This window comes from Homalodisca vitripennis, chromosome 4 (genome assembly GCF_021130785.1).
Source record: "Homalodisca vitripennis isolate AUS2020 chromosome 4, UT_GWSS_2.1, whole genome shotgun sequence".
Classification (NCBI taxonomy): Eukaryota; Metazoa; Arthropoda; class Insecta; order Hemiptera; family Cicadellidae; genus Homalodisca; species Homalodisca vitripennis.
The window spans coordinates 172,771,433-172,786,257 of record NC_060210.1 but is presented as its reverse complement, the minus strand read 5'-3'; the positions used below and the strand labels follow the sequence as shown (position 1 = coordinate 172,786,257).

The following is a 14,825-nucleotide window of genomic DNA, read 5'->3' as shown; positions in this document are numbered from 1 at the left end:
TTGAACATGCACGCTTGTATTAGTATTATCTGCTTTAACTGTACCTTATCGTAGCTGTAGATTTCAATGCAGAAGTATTTATTGGTAAAATCAATAGACTTTGTGGAATACTTGTACCCAAAAATATAAAAATAGAGATGTAAAAAAAACAAGAATGATGAGAGATTTGTCAAGTATTTCCCCGAGGTTTGATGAAGTAGCTCTTAACCCTTTCCGAACGAAACTCGGGCATTGCCCGTAATGCTGTAGTTCTACTAGCAGACGAATCACAGGCACTGCATGGCTGGCATTCTACGTCATATTTTGCTGACGTACGAGATTAGTTCGGCGGGTTCTACTGGCTTTGCATTTTGCAAAGCTAATTTCCTTTCGGGACTAGTGTGAACTATTTGAAACAATATTATAGCCATTTTTTCACAGATCATTTACTGGTTTGTTGACGAGCAACAACATTTTCAGTTGAGTGAATTTGCTGATTTAAACAAACTAGTCAAACTACTGTGAATCGAATTATTTGTGCTTTTATTGTTGTTTACGTTGTAATACAAGTTTGTTTTTAATCTATTGTTATGTGTGAGTAAAGGAGGTTAATTTAATCAGTTTTTGGCCTCATTTTCACGTGAAAATATGTAACTTTTAGTACTTTGGATTGAGTTGCTAGGTTATAGTGTTAAAGCTAGTAGTATTTATTTTTCTGAAGGCTGCAAGTACAAGTGGATTACAAATATTAAGGACATTAGTTTATACTAGATGATGATATGAGCCCATGAGATGCATAATGGTATAAGTCACACTTACCTAGTTCTGAGATACAAAGGCTTTTAGTAGACATTGTATCATAAATCGCATAATTATCTTAGAGTCAATTTCTGTTCCTAAATCAAACATTTATAAGTTGCTCTAACTTTTTATTGAACTTTTAAAGACTTTTTACTGTATATTTTGTTGTTGCAAGGTCTTAAAATAACTTATACCATTTTGCCTCAACAACGTTTTGATGTGAGAATCAGGTAAATAAGTACATTTTTGGTATAATGCAACCATTGCATTTTGAGCCAATCAACAGGCTGTTTTAGGTCGTTTATATTTCTGTTTGTAATGTTTTGTAATAAACTTTCCACAGACATAAATTCTGATTGGGACATTACCTTCAAGTGAAATGGTTGATTCTTCTTAGATTTCACTATACCAGTCATTTGGATCATAAATAGGTTTTGTTTTATTGTAAGCTTCGATCACACCAAAATCAGCGTCGTTGGGAAGAAAAGAATGACCGCTCACCATGAACTTGTGGTCAATAACTTTTATGTTGTGGTGCTCCTGTTGAATGAAGTGAATAAAAGCCACTGCTGTCTTTATACTCCTGTTTTGCCCACCACAACAGTCACTGAACATTACGATGTGTTCAGCTTCAGCGGGAACTACTTGATTTAACACACAGACAGGATGCTATTTCCTTTGTGCCACGGGATCCTATTGTTTCGTCCTAGGCATACATAAATCCAGACCCCGAAGACATCTCATTACAGCCCAGATTGTAAACATACATATTACGTTTATAATTTGCAATTAACACAGACAATTTAGGAAAAGGCAATGCCTTTTGAAGATCAAATGAAAGACCATAGATCTTAGTGCTCTCTTTGCATTTTTCCTTAAGCTGTTTTAAAGCAGTTGTAGCTGCTTCAGCCTGTCGTAGGTGTACTTCATGTTCCACTTCAATAACCCTTTTTTTCTGTGTATCATTTTCATTGTCAACTTTTATTTTGTATAAATCACATTTTTTACAAGTATCCTTGTGAGGATGTTTAAAATGCAGGTTAGCCCTAGTGTTAAATATTTTACGATACATAGTTTCAGCGCCTGGGTTCTCAACACAGATTGCTTTACAGTGTTCTAAGTACAAATGGAACATTGCTCTTATGTTTAAATCTGTTGAAAGATATCTTCTGTTTGGGTTGTGGTGTCGTATGTAGTGTGATTGTACACTTGGGACACTTGAGATGTGCTCACACACAACTTTTATTGCCTCTTCACTGGTTTTATTAGCTGGAACATGCCTACCCCTATTATCACTTCCAGGCTCAATCCCTTGAATGCCTTTCTCTAATAACCGTTGCATGCGACCATTTGATACAATGAATGTTTTTAAAAAGAACTGTTTGCAAACCTGGACCGTTACCGCTTTATCAATTCCATCATTCTTCAAGAAGTACTTTACTGATTGTTTTCTTTGTATTACTCCCTTTCGTGGACGGCGTTTAGCAGGATCACTCTGATGACAAAGACCAAGAAGGAATGCATTTTGAGTGCTGTACGATGATGTTTTATAAAAATTTTCAAATAATCTTTTTCTACTTCCTTCATTTATTTTTTCATGACACTTCAATTTACAATTGCAGGGAATATTTTGAAATATATTTTTTTCCACTGTTTTACGCTTTATGTTATTGTATTGCTCACCGGAGTTCCTTAGCCTTTTATTTTTTTCTCTAGAAGATTCTCCTTTTACTTCTCCTTTTTCATAGGATTGTCGACTAGGTAGGTTGTTGGTAGACGAATGCAGACGTATTGTGACCTGTAGTCTAGTTCAGTTTTATTGTGTTTGATTAGTGTTGTGTATAGTTTTTTTATTAAGTGCATGTTTTTAGAGTTAGTGAATTTGACAAACAACATGGTGGTTGTGACTTAGGCATGCCACAACACTTTGGTATAATTTGTTTATTTTAACCTAGTTTTTAATTATGTATTAGGTTAGTTATTACTTGAAGAAGAGATCAGATTGCAGATCTCGAAACGTAGTGTTACTGATTTCTTGTTTCACTGAACGATGGCAAATGTCCGGAAAAATCCTGTTTCCTTCACAAATGATATGTATTATTTACATTTATTAATATCTACATAAATAGTTTAATCATAAAATATCATGAATTATTTTATTTTTCATAGTAAAAAGTGCTAGTTTAAAAAGTAAAATACCTTACTTTAACTGAACATTAAATACAACCAGATAGAGAAATTAGCACTTTTTAATGAGTTCCGAAAGAGTTAAACAGAGATAAAAAATACATGTAAATTGCAATGATTTTATGGATTTGTTGTGTTATTTGTTTATGACTACATTGTAATCAATATGACATTCCTTACCTAACTGTTAGGCAGTATTGTTGCTAAGACGTAATACACCTGGTTTGGTATTGATAGTTTTAAGGTTTGGTAAGTGAAAAATAAAATAAGATTGATGAGCATAAACCGCAATTAACTTAATAATAGCAGAGATATATATATATATATATGATAAAATTTTGAAAAGTACCCTCATGGATGGAAGGTAAAAATTTATAGTATTCCTTCTATCGACGCATGTAGCTTCAGAAACACTGCACTCCTCTTACTGCTACTGGTTTTAACTTTAGTTAGCAACCACTCTGAAATGGATCTACTGTTTCCTCAAAAGTACCTAGGCCTATTTGATTTTCCCATTTAGAGTATGCAGCAAACAGTAACAACTATCACCAATCACACTCGCTACATTTCTTATACATTATTTTTAAATAATAAGGACTTTGTGATTCATAAATGTTTGAAATATTTAAAACTTTTTTAAACTGTCACCCATTTTTCCTTTTTTATACTAAATATTTTAAATACATTTTGTATACAGTTTACAATATACAGTAAAAGTTAATCTGGTAATCTAGACTTTATAAAACCAGATTGTTTCCAATATTGTCAATACAAATCAACAAAAATCTAATTTATTATGAAGTAAAATCTGTATATTGTTGCAGATTGAAAGTGGTTTTGAGGACGACTTTGATTTACTCATGGCATCAAATGTGACAACACCAAGTATTCAGGACCCGTGGGGAGATGATTCGTATTGTAATACCAGACAGACAACTCAACAGTTAACAGCTTTTGATTTAAGCAATGAAGACCCAAAATACAGACATAAAGTAACCGATATATCATTAGCAACATCTGCAAAACCTACTATAATTCGAGCTAAACATATGAAACCTTCTAGACCTCCTCCACCCAAATTAAGGCCTGCTTCAACACCCCCCACATTCGCGGGTTCTCCACTGGATGAGTGGTCTCCCCCCATGCCTAGCTGCCCCCCTCCACCTCCCCCTCCTGAGGTCTTACAAGTGCTGGAACAAGGCCCAAGCTTACCACCGAGACCATCAGTATTACTCCAAGTAAGACTATTAATAAAACAAAGTTTTAAAAATTAATTAGTTATTAATAGTCATGGCTTTTATATAATTTCTGCTGTACAAATGACGAAAAATATTTTCATATTTTGGAAATAAAAGAGCGATTTGTTTTGTATAAGTAAGGGAATTTATAAGATAAGTTAAAGAGATGTTTGGAACCATAAGTACATGAAAGTATTTGTTTAATTGTGAAACACATAGGTGCATTCACTTTCTCAATTTATTTTGTCAAAAGTTTTAAGGTTTTGATCTAAATTTTCATTTGCCCCAACAATCTAAACATGCAGTTGACTATGTTGGCCACCTGAAGTGAGCAAGTTACCAAGGGTTCTTTAAAGATATATCTAGTGAGCAATTTCCATTTGCTAATACGATACACATATCTAGTAAATATTTGTACACGATCTGTACTTATTATGTCCTCCAACTGAGGTAAGAACGTAACCACAGGAAGATTAGCACAGTTTTGCAGCTGCTGACGTATTGTGTCTTTAAACTCATTGAGCTCCTTCATTATTCAAAAAATATGTTATAAAGGTGGTAAATTTCCATGGAACAAACAAACTATTTATTACAAAGTTTTTTTTATATACTTTTATATCACATGTTCATTGGACATAGCCAGTCAATCAACCACCGGTAACTTCAAGTTCCCTGTCACCAATTTATTAGAGTGAATAACATTTACCAATTGCTAGGTCTAAGGCTTTTTAAGGAACAATGTACATTAGATTGATTATAATCAGCTAGCACTAACTAGGCTTACATGCAAGTAAGTAGTTTCCTAAGTAGAAACTAAGTGAATAAAAAGATTAAAAAAACACAAGTATTGAAATAGATAAGTAATAAAAATAATAATAGACACAGCTTGTAATTGGATCCACTTTTCAATAAGAGTGCAGGAATGTTGTACATTGTACAGAACAGAGTTTTCCAGCAGGGAATGTCTCTAGGGTAATGTCCAGACCACATATGATGCCTATGAGAAGTTTACAAGTTTAAGTTCTTATTGGCCAGGGAGTGTTTACGATGCAAGCAAATTAGGAACTTATATCCCTTTGATGGAGCTACATTAGTGTACTCGAGAACTCATGAGTATAGATGAAATATCTCCAGGGTTATTAATAATAAACCCATTTAAACCTCTCCAACCAATTCTCCTGAAGTAATTTTAATGTGATTTATTGTAAGAAAGGATAGTTGTTAAAAGATTTTGTGGTACAATTAAAACACAATTCCCAAGTGTAGGAAATTTTGTCAAAATTGCTTGAGTTAAAATACTGAAAGTTATAGTATTTTGTGTTATACTTCTTAAGTTTAAGAAAAACCTCATGTTTTATTTTAATTTTATCAATTGGTATGTACATGCACATTTGTCAATTGGCCTTGGTCCCTCAAAAAATATTGAATACGTGCTTCTCTGTGTAAAATTATTTATTTGGCATTGGTTTGTGGTAGTTCACACATTGGCTCAGAGAGGGTAGCATGCATCAAATTCCAGACATAATGAAGTAAAAAGTAGATATTACAAAAAATTCAAAAATAGAGGCAAATATAGTACCACTACAGGCAAGAAGCCAAGCTGTAATGAAACATAAAAATGACCAAGATGCATGACTTAATAACATGTGAGATTTACAACTCTAATAGTAAAAGTAAGGGGAACAAATTGCCCATGTTCAAAATGTTTATATATATATATATATATATATATATATATATATATATATATATGAGGGAGGATCAAACATTTTTGCAACCTAGGTATAATGAAAGGCATTGAAAATATGAAACTAATTTACTGTTCTACATAACCGCCCTTTAATTTAATACAATTGGTTAACCTGTTTTGGAAGACTACTTATGCCTTTGTAAAAAAATGTTTCCTCCTGGTCTACAAACCACTGTTTTGTAGCAGCTTTCACAGACTCCAAGTCCTCAAATATCCTTTCCTTCGAGCAGCTCAACCACCCAACCTACAGTCCAGATCTAGCACCTAGTGATTACTTCCTGTAACTACACTCCCGCAAGGCAGCCTGTACAACACAAGACTGTTGAACTGGAGCGTTTTCATGTAGCAGAACACCTTTGCTGATCATCTCTCGTCTCTTATCCAATATGGCTTGTCTTTCTGGAGCATATCGGCATGTATATGTGTATGTATACATACATACAAGCTAAATCAAAAGTCTGGACCTCTCTCTTATTTTGTTCTAAAGTTTATATAAGGAGACATAGTGGGTAGTGGTGCAATGTGGAAAGGAAGTTTCATTTGGTGATTTTGGATATTTTTGGTGTCCCCTAAAAATGTGATATTTTGGAGGCAACTCAAAAATTTTAAATGTAAACCCCTCTCTCAAGTGACGCTTCATTTTAAAGAGCATGAAAAACTTTGAATTGGTAAATGCAGAGATCACTATCTTCTTTCCATACAAAATTAATAGGTCATCAAAATTGTAATTAAGTCTTTACACATTTTTTGTTGTAAAGTTACTGTCTGTGTGGAAACCAGTTTTTTGGTTGTTTATGTTCTGAATCAATTAGGAATGCATTGGGCGAAGGATCCAATGAAGATTAGAAAGTACACTGTAGAAAGTAAGAAGTTTATTTGCAAAGAGTGACCGGGCTTTTCCGGTTTGAACTACGGTTTAGTATAAACAAGTCCCTTCTTTGTTTCAATCTCGTCAGAACAGGTCATACTTTCAGAGTGGTTATTATCCAATGGATTATTATTACCCAGTGGTATCATTAGTGTGTAGTTTCTGTGTCGTGAAATTTTTTGAGAAATTATTGTGTTTTATAGTGTTATGATAGTTATTGATTTTGAATCGCTTTGTCATTCTTACTTTTAAATAATATTCTCAAATTATTACTGCCTACGAGTAGTAATGCCCTGTAGTCACGACGATAAAGTGGACATGATATTTATTTTCGGGGCTTAGAATGAAAGTCATCACAAGGAAGAAAGGCAGTTTAACGTTGCATATCCTGATAGACCTGTGACAAGGAAACTTAAGTAAATAAATTTTGAGTAGAATGGCCTGTGTGATCTCCGGATCTTACACCCATAGACTTTTTCTATGGGGTTACATAAATCCATAGTTTACAAAACACAAGTAGAAAACATTGAAGATTTAAGAAACAGGATTGTTGAGGTCTGCATCCAAATACCACTTCAGACTTTTCAAAACGTGAGAGAGGAGCTCACCCTATACTTGTTTCACTGCCAAATAGTAGGAGGACTTTTGTTTGAACATTTGATTTGATTTGGCAACGTGGTGAGTTATTAAACATTTTTCTGGTAACTCTGCCTATTATTTTGGAAGAGAAAGAGATAAGAGATAATCTCATTTTCACAATTCTTTAAGTATTTTTATGCTCTTCAAAATGATGGGTTTACATTTACAATTTTTGAGTTGCTCCCAAAATTCTGCATTTTTGCGGGAAACCAAAAATGGTTCAATATCAATCACCAAATGAAACTTCCATTCCACATTACACTACATTTAAAGGGTATCTGCAAAAAGGGTATACTGTAAGGATATCTCCTTACATAAACTGGAACAAAATAGAGGGGTTTCTGAGTATATTCATCCTGTATATATGCTATATAACACAGCTTTTGGAAACGATAAGTATCCCAAAAGAGACCAAACAAGTTGTACTTAATGCAAAGTTTGATCTTTTAAATACCTCGACTAAGTTTGTTTGCCAGTGTGATACACCATTTCTTTCCATAGTAGCGCCAGTTTTAACTTTTTTTAAACTCACAATCAAAAGCCAAGACTAAGTGCTAAAGTTTTATATCATAACTAGAGTGGTACTGTTATATAACATATTTGCTACCAAAGAGTGCAGTAGTGGTGTGTGAAGACATTCGTTTTTAATAAACATTAAACTGCTTGGTAGCCAAAGTATTAAAATAGCTAAAGTGGTACTGTTATGTAACATATTTGTTACTGAAGGATGCAATATTGGTGTATGAGGATACTCGTATTATCAATCATTGTGCTATTTTGTAGGCAGTGTGTCAATGTTGTATACTATAACTAGAGTGGTGCTATTATATAACATAAACAAGGTCTGTTCAAAAAGTATTGAGACATATTTCTGCTGGTTACGTATTTTTTATTTTGTTTGGTGTTATGTTGGTAAATATGTCTCTGACGTATGCCAACAAGTTCGGCCAATTTGAATGTTCAGTTGACAGCTGATTTGCTTTCACTTGTCGTGGCTTGTCTTCGATTTGTGTATTACAAAAAAATGTACCAAAGAATCTGTATCAAGTGTGTTAAAAACAAAATTAAGTGCACGAACTAATTCCAAATGTTGACTTTGGCTTATGGAGAAGCTACCTTGGATTGGAGCAATGTTCATCGGTGGTACAAAACGTTTTCAGAGGGCTGAGAAGATGTGAACGACGAACAGCGTGGCGAACACCCGAGCACGTCAAGAACAGATGGAAACATTGATAAGTGAAGAAAATAGTTTTGGCCAATTGTAGAATCACCGTTAGAAGCCCGTTAGAAGTTGCCAAGGACCTAAACATATTGATTGGCTCATACCATTTGATTTTTACCAGGTTTCTGTGAAATTCTTACCAAAGTTGCTCAATTTCGAGCAAAAACAGCTTCGCATTACCATTCTTAACACATTCGCTGTGGATGACAAAATTACTGGCGACGGAAAATGCGGGAATTTTTTTGTTTGTTTTTTACTTACCCAAAACGGAGTCAGGATAGCCGAAAGGGTTGTCCAAGGTATCTCGGAAGCTTCGATGGCAGGAACGGGTGATGTCATGTCCGTGCCGAGTCTGCTCGTCATCCGCACCGGGTAACGGTCCCCATGTTGTATGTGCTCGCAGCACACTAGGTTTCGGTACAAACATTCACAAATTACACGTATATAGTACATGAATGACACGTAGATAGTACATCAATTACACGTATTGGGGTGGGGTGGTCCACTGGGGGTGGGGGACGCTGCCTTCACCGTCCCTAGAACTGTTTGAACTCGACTCATTGTCTTTATCAGATGAAAAATTATTGTCAATAACATTATCGTCTTCCTCCATTATGAGTACATACACTTACACAGTCAACATACACTATAATCCACTCACACAATATCGCAAAGCATTCACAAGAAACGAAAATGGCGAACGGGTGATGAATCACACCAACTGACTCACCGAATCAGGCACACCTCGCTATGAGTGTTACAGCCTTCCCGGGCAACTGCTCAGCTCACACTGAGGCAATATCAAAGCAGCTGCCATATGCCGAGCTCGCTCGTCCACCGCCCGGCGCGCCATTTTCCCATGACGAGCATGCTCGTCACCCGCAGTGAATGTGTTAATAAGCTGTTGGGCTCTGTCCACGATGATCCAAATTGCTCCAGAGGGTCATAACCTGTGACGAATCATAGGTTTATGGTTATGACGTAGAAACCAAAGCTCAATCATCCCAGTGGAAGCTGCCGCACGAGACAAGACCAAAAAAAAGCGTGCCAAGTTTGGACAAATGTGAAAGTTTAGCTTACAGTTTTTTTTTTTTTTTTATTGCAGGGGCTTGGGCGCTGTTAGCCAAAGTGTTTAACTTTGGTTTGCAAATAATGCAATATAATCTGTTGACAAACATGATCACCAATCTCTGTTGGTATCAGCACAAAACTTACAGTTAATTAAACAGAATAACTTCCCTATCAAGTTATTTCCATTATACAGGTATTGGCATTAAATACATATTGATTATGATTAGAGTGTATATATTTTTAACATAGATAGAGTTTGTGGAAAGGACCGTTTTTTGTCAGTACATTTGTTGTTATCAGTGAATTGTTAATGGAAAAAACAGAGAGTTAAGTGATGCACTAGCAGGAAGGCAGCATATCAGAGAGCAACATGCTTTGTACATTGTCACCATGTCCCAACACCCTCAGCACTGTCCGTCTCCATCATGTTATTTTGTGTAGGTACTGTTTTTGTGGACTTCTGGTTACATCTTTTCCAATTCTCATTGTCATGTTTAAAGATTGATGTTTAAATAAGTATGCATCTGTAACAAGATTTCCTCAACCAGGAGTTTCCAATACGACGGTTTAAGAGAAATTTTACGTTCAGTTGTCTCTGAGATTCCTTGACTTTTTCATTTATAGCTACGAAAAAGATGAAGTATACAAGGCACCAGCAAACAATGTAGAAATAATTGTAGCATGTATTGCCATTGCAGAAGCAGAAGTTGGGAATAACTGTGAAGGTTTGCAAACGCTAGGCAGTTAATGATACAAACATCTCAACATTGCATTAATGCAAACAGGAGTAATCTTAAACATAATATTGTAATACATTTTTAAAAACAGAACATTGGTGAACAAGTTTACTTGTAAAAAATATTTACATTCAAAACCTTAATCAATCCTAAAAAAATGTTCACTTTTATCTAAATTACCCAGTATTTAGGTCCCCATGAAACTAATATAATACATTATTAAACTGAAAATTTGAAAAAATACAGTTATTTTTGTTTAACTTCATATGCTAAAAAATGGAATCAATTTAAATTAGGACGGTTTCAATCTTTGTTCATAAATCTTGGCTTTTGTACTTTGATTTGCATTTTTATTTAATAGGAACATTCTGGGAAGAAGAAATCCTACTGTATAGCTCTTTATGATTATGCTGCGGGACATCCAGATGACCTCTCTTTCAAGGTAAGATCAACATTTGTATAATTTAGGATCATAATAGTGAGGCAATTCTCAATATTTAAAGGGAGAACTCCCAGAAGAATTAAAGAACCAACAAATAAATTAGAACAGATAGTAACATTTTGTATGTCCCTCTTCTATCTGTATAGCACTTTGCCTTGATCATATGTTTAGACATTTTCCAAATTTGCATAAATAATTTTTCGTACAGTCTGTCAGATTTTAGTGTGATTATGTCATTGTTCTTAGTTCTTAGCATTGTATGGCCAGTATCATCAGTTCTACTTAGATAACTGGACATATAATGGTTCACACTCAAGGTATAAGGAGACATGGCTATATGTAGGCCTTTCTACTGGATGAAAACTCTTCGGCATTGCATGTGATATCACACAGTTGACTCCTTTCTCAGTACAATGTGCTGCAGTGCTTCTCTCAGCTATTTTATAATTGTAATATAATCCTATAAAATGTACATTGTCATGGCAATAAATTTGAGTTGAATTCAACTATTTTAGTTAATAAAAACAGCTAACTTACTAAAGAGTTTTGAGATCTTTTTAATTACTTTAGAAAAGTTGGTACGATGGATTGGTTGGTAAATATTTATTTCTTTAGCATACATTTCTTTTTGTAGTACGAATACTCTTGAGCGAATTTAAATGGAGCAAAACATTTCATGCTGCAACGATTTATTTATTTAAACTATAGTGGCACAATCAGATCATTTTTGTAAGATTTTGTTATCAATCCCTGTTGATCTTTTAGGTTTCTGAGTGTGTATGACTCCATATAATACTACACTTCATTCTTTATAACTGTTTATTGATATCACATTTTAGTTTATGATATTGGGATCAATGTTATATTGGTGTCGAATCTGCTATTGAAATAATTAGCTATTTCCACTGGGTCTTGGTTCTTTAATGGTAGTTTCTTAGCTTAAAGAGCAATTTGATTGTCAGTAGTTGTGGTTTTCATTTTTGTATTTACGTATCATTATGTACTTGAATATTTTTTAGTTGAAAAAACCTCACAGTTTCTGATTTGAATCCATGCTTACAAATTCTGAAAACGTAAGGATGTAATTCCTCACTCATCAATTTGAGAACTGTGACCATCTGAGCATTCTGATGAAAGACTGTTATCCTGCCGTCAGAAGGTTCAGAGATACTGGATGATGTGGAATTTTTGTAATTTAGTGGTCACAAATTAGTGGTGCTAGAAAAATTGGGAACATTAATTTGGCTGGTGATAAAAAGTTTGCTCTTTATTTGCTGCAGTCTCCCTTGCCATTCATTGTCAGTGCTTCACAGCCTCTGTGAAGTTCACGTACGGCAGTTTCAGCGGTTCCACAACAGGATCAGTGACAGTCGCAGTAGGGAGAGACGCTAGACATTATTCCTCTAACATAAACTAATTCACTCTTCTTAGGCTCTGGAGGAGGAATTTGGTCAGCATACGCTTACTCAACATTCACATGTACACTTCATAGGATGTTAATTGGTGCCTGGTAATCTTGTAAAACTTTCAAAACCAGCAATTCGTATTTTACTTCCTGAATATAGTAGTTCATTATTTAAATCGACTGGATGCTAGGGGATCAAGTCGTCCTGACAAGGAAGAGTTGATCATTTTTGAGATCTTTAGCTTATCCTCTATGATCTGATCCAAGTATTGTTGGATGGTTCACCCTTAGTCAGCCATGATGTCAGGAGGGGTTTCAAGAACCTTATTATTTAACATGTTATTTAGAGTAAGCCAGCCTCAGTCTTACATCTGCCTGTTCTCAGTCCATCTGTGCTAAGAAAGTCCCGGTCAGGCCTGCTAAGAAATGCCTCCTGTGGCTGTCACTCTCAAACATTACAGAGGAGAATTTAAATTCATTTGTTTCGCAATAACCTAGTTCGGATTCCAATGTTTGAGGTTCCCTTTTTTATGATTTCTTTATAAGCTTTTTAGCCTGGTATATTTCCACCTTATATGAGTTTTTATTCTTCCTCTCCTGCTTGTGTTTTTTTTTCTTTTTCTTGCTGTCTCATTGTTTGGCCACTAGAACAAAGTTGTTAGTATATATTTTAAAGCTCAGTCACTTTAAACATTCCTGCCGTGGGCCACTGTCTCCGCTGCTGTTGTCTAGCTTCTGAACTGAGACATTCCACCTCTAATACTTGAATAGTAGTCCTAAGGTTTGCTGTCTACTTTATCCTCTGCATTGCACTCACCGCTGCAGACGTCAGGTAGTTCGCATTGTACTGCACACATACAATCTCGGATCCTACCTTACCTTTTTTAACTGGTTTCTTGGCTTATAATCTGCTAACCGAGAATATTTCAGTTGTATATTTTAGAAGCCAAGCATTGTTCTGGATCGTGAATCGGTTATGTACAGTAAATGTGTTCTTTAAGGCCTTGTGTCCTCTGTCTCCATTTTATCTGTAAATGTGAAATGTTTTGGAGAGAACAGGTGAGATGTCAGAATGGTAGTTGAGACTGGGATGATATCCAGAGTAAGTTGTTCTGACACAAATGAAAACAAAGCAGTGTGATCGGTTATGGGGATCTGCAATCCTGGTGTTGGAACAGTAAGGACAGCTGTGGGAGGTAGTATCGTGATAGTAACAGGTGACTTAACAAACACCTTAGGAGACGAGAGATCTCACTGTCATGAGGTGTGGACCACTATGCTGACTTCTAACCATTGTTACTTAAGATTCTTTTTTGTCCATTTTACTAGAACAGCCCAAACAATGTCTCCATTCTTGATTTAGTTGAGAATCTCTGTATTCATTATTTTTAAATACAATATTTTGTTATCAATGCAGAAATATGTAGAATATTTGCGTTATAGTGGGAAGAATAAAGTGCTTCAATCCTAAAATAGAATTTTAGTTCGATAGGGTAATGTGTTGCAGATTAGTTTCATGAGTTGTTAGTAAAGTTCGGTGTGGGCAAGTACATAAGGTAGGAGGTAGGATACTGTTAAGGTAAATACTCTGTGAATTTATTTCCGGTCTAAGATATTTCTGATGCTACAATTGAGTTTGCTTTATTGCCCTGTTCAAGAAGATATATTAGTAGGTCTAAGAAGCTTAATTCTGTCAAAGGGAACTAAGATTTTTAATAAGTTTTTTAATGGGTCTTTAAATTTATAGTAAAAGGTAGATAGTAACTTTGTCTTTGATATCTGCATTACATTACCGAAGAAGCACTGCATACTGAATATTTATTCAAATATACAGTTAAAAGTATATTTTTAATAATACTTTAATATTTTTTTATCTGGATATTTTATTATTCTGTTCTCTACAGTGGTTGCAGAAAAGGTTGAATGAAATAAGAAGTGTTGTTACTATCAAACTTACTCTATGCTTTAAGATTATATGTAAACAAATTGAAAATAGTAGTTAAATCAATTAACCCTTTCCGGGTTAGGCGGCAATATATTGCCGCCATAGATCGCGTCTGAAAAGTGCCGGTGGCAAAATATTGCCATCTGTGACATATGCGAAAAGCGCCAGGCGGCAATATAATTATAGTCTCTTTGATATTCGTAATTTTCTTAAATTAATACGACGTCAGTTGATTAAAGTTTTATGTTTTCTTATTCCCCGGTATATTTGTAGATAATTAATATGAATATCATTTTTATTTTGGAGGTCTATGGATTTTTATTTCGTAATTGTCACGTGACATTATCAGCTGACTCGATCTTATGTTGTTAATTCTTTATGCTTTAGTGTAATCGTACTATTGTATTCTGGATTCTTCTTTATTATTTTATTTTGTGGTTGTAAATATTAGTAGTGTTAGTTGTTACGTGCTTAGCTATTGTGTGTAGTAGTTACAATGACTGACAATTTGCGATCTCACAGGAGTGAAATTGTAAATAGC

General features: G+C 34.8%; 1 protein-coding gene across 1 annotated transcript in view; it reads left to right on the top strand.

The window, feature by feature from the left end:
- The window catches only part of LOC124360652 (uncharacterized protein B0303.7), a 38,326-nt gene that overhangs the window by 19,871 nt on the left and 3,630 nt on the right, over window positions 1–14,825 (top strand). The window contains exons 5-6 of the mRNA XM_046814460.1: window positions 3,792–4,205; window positions 10,854–10,934. Coding sequence (XP_046670416.1) covers window positions 3,792–4,205; window positions 10,854–10,934 — 495 coding nt within the window. The remainder of the gene's footprint in view (window positions 1–3,791; window positions 4,206–10,853; window positions 10,935–14,825) is intronic.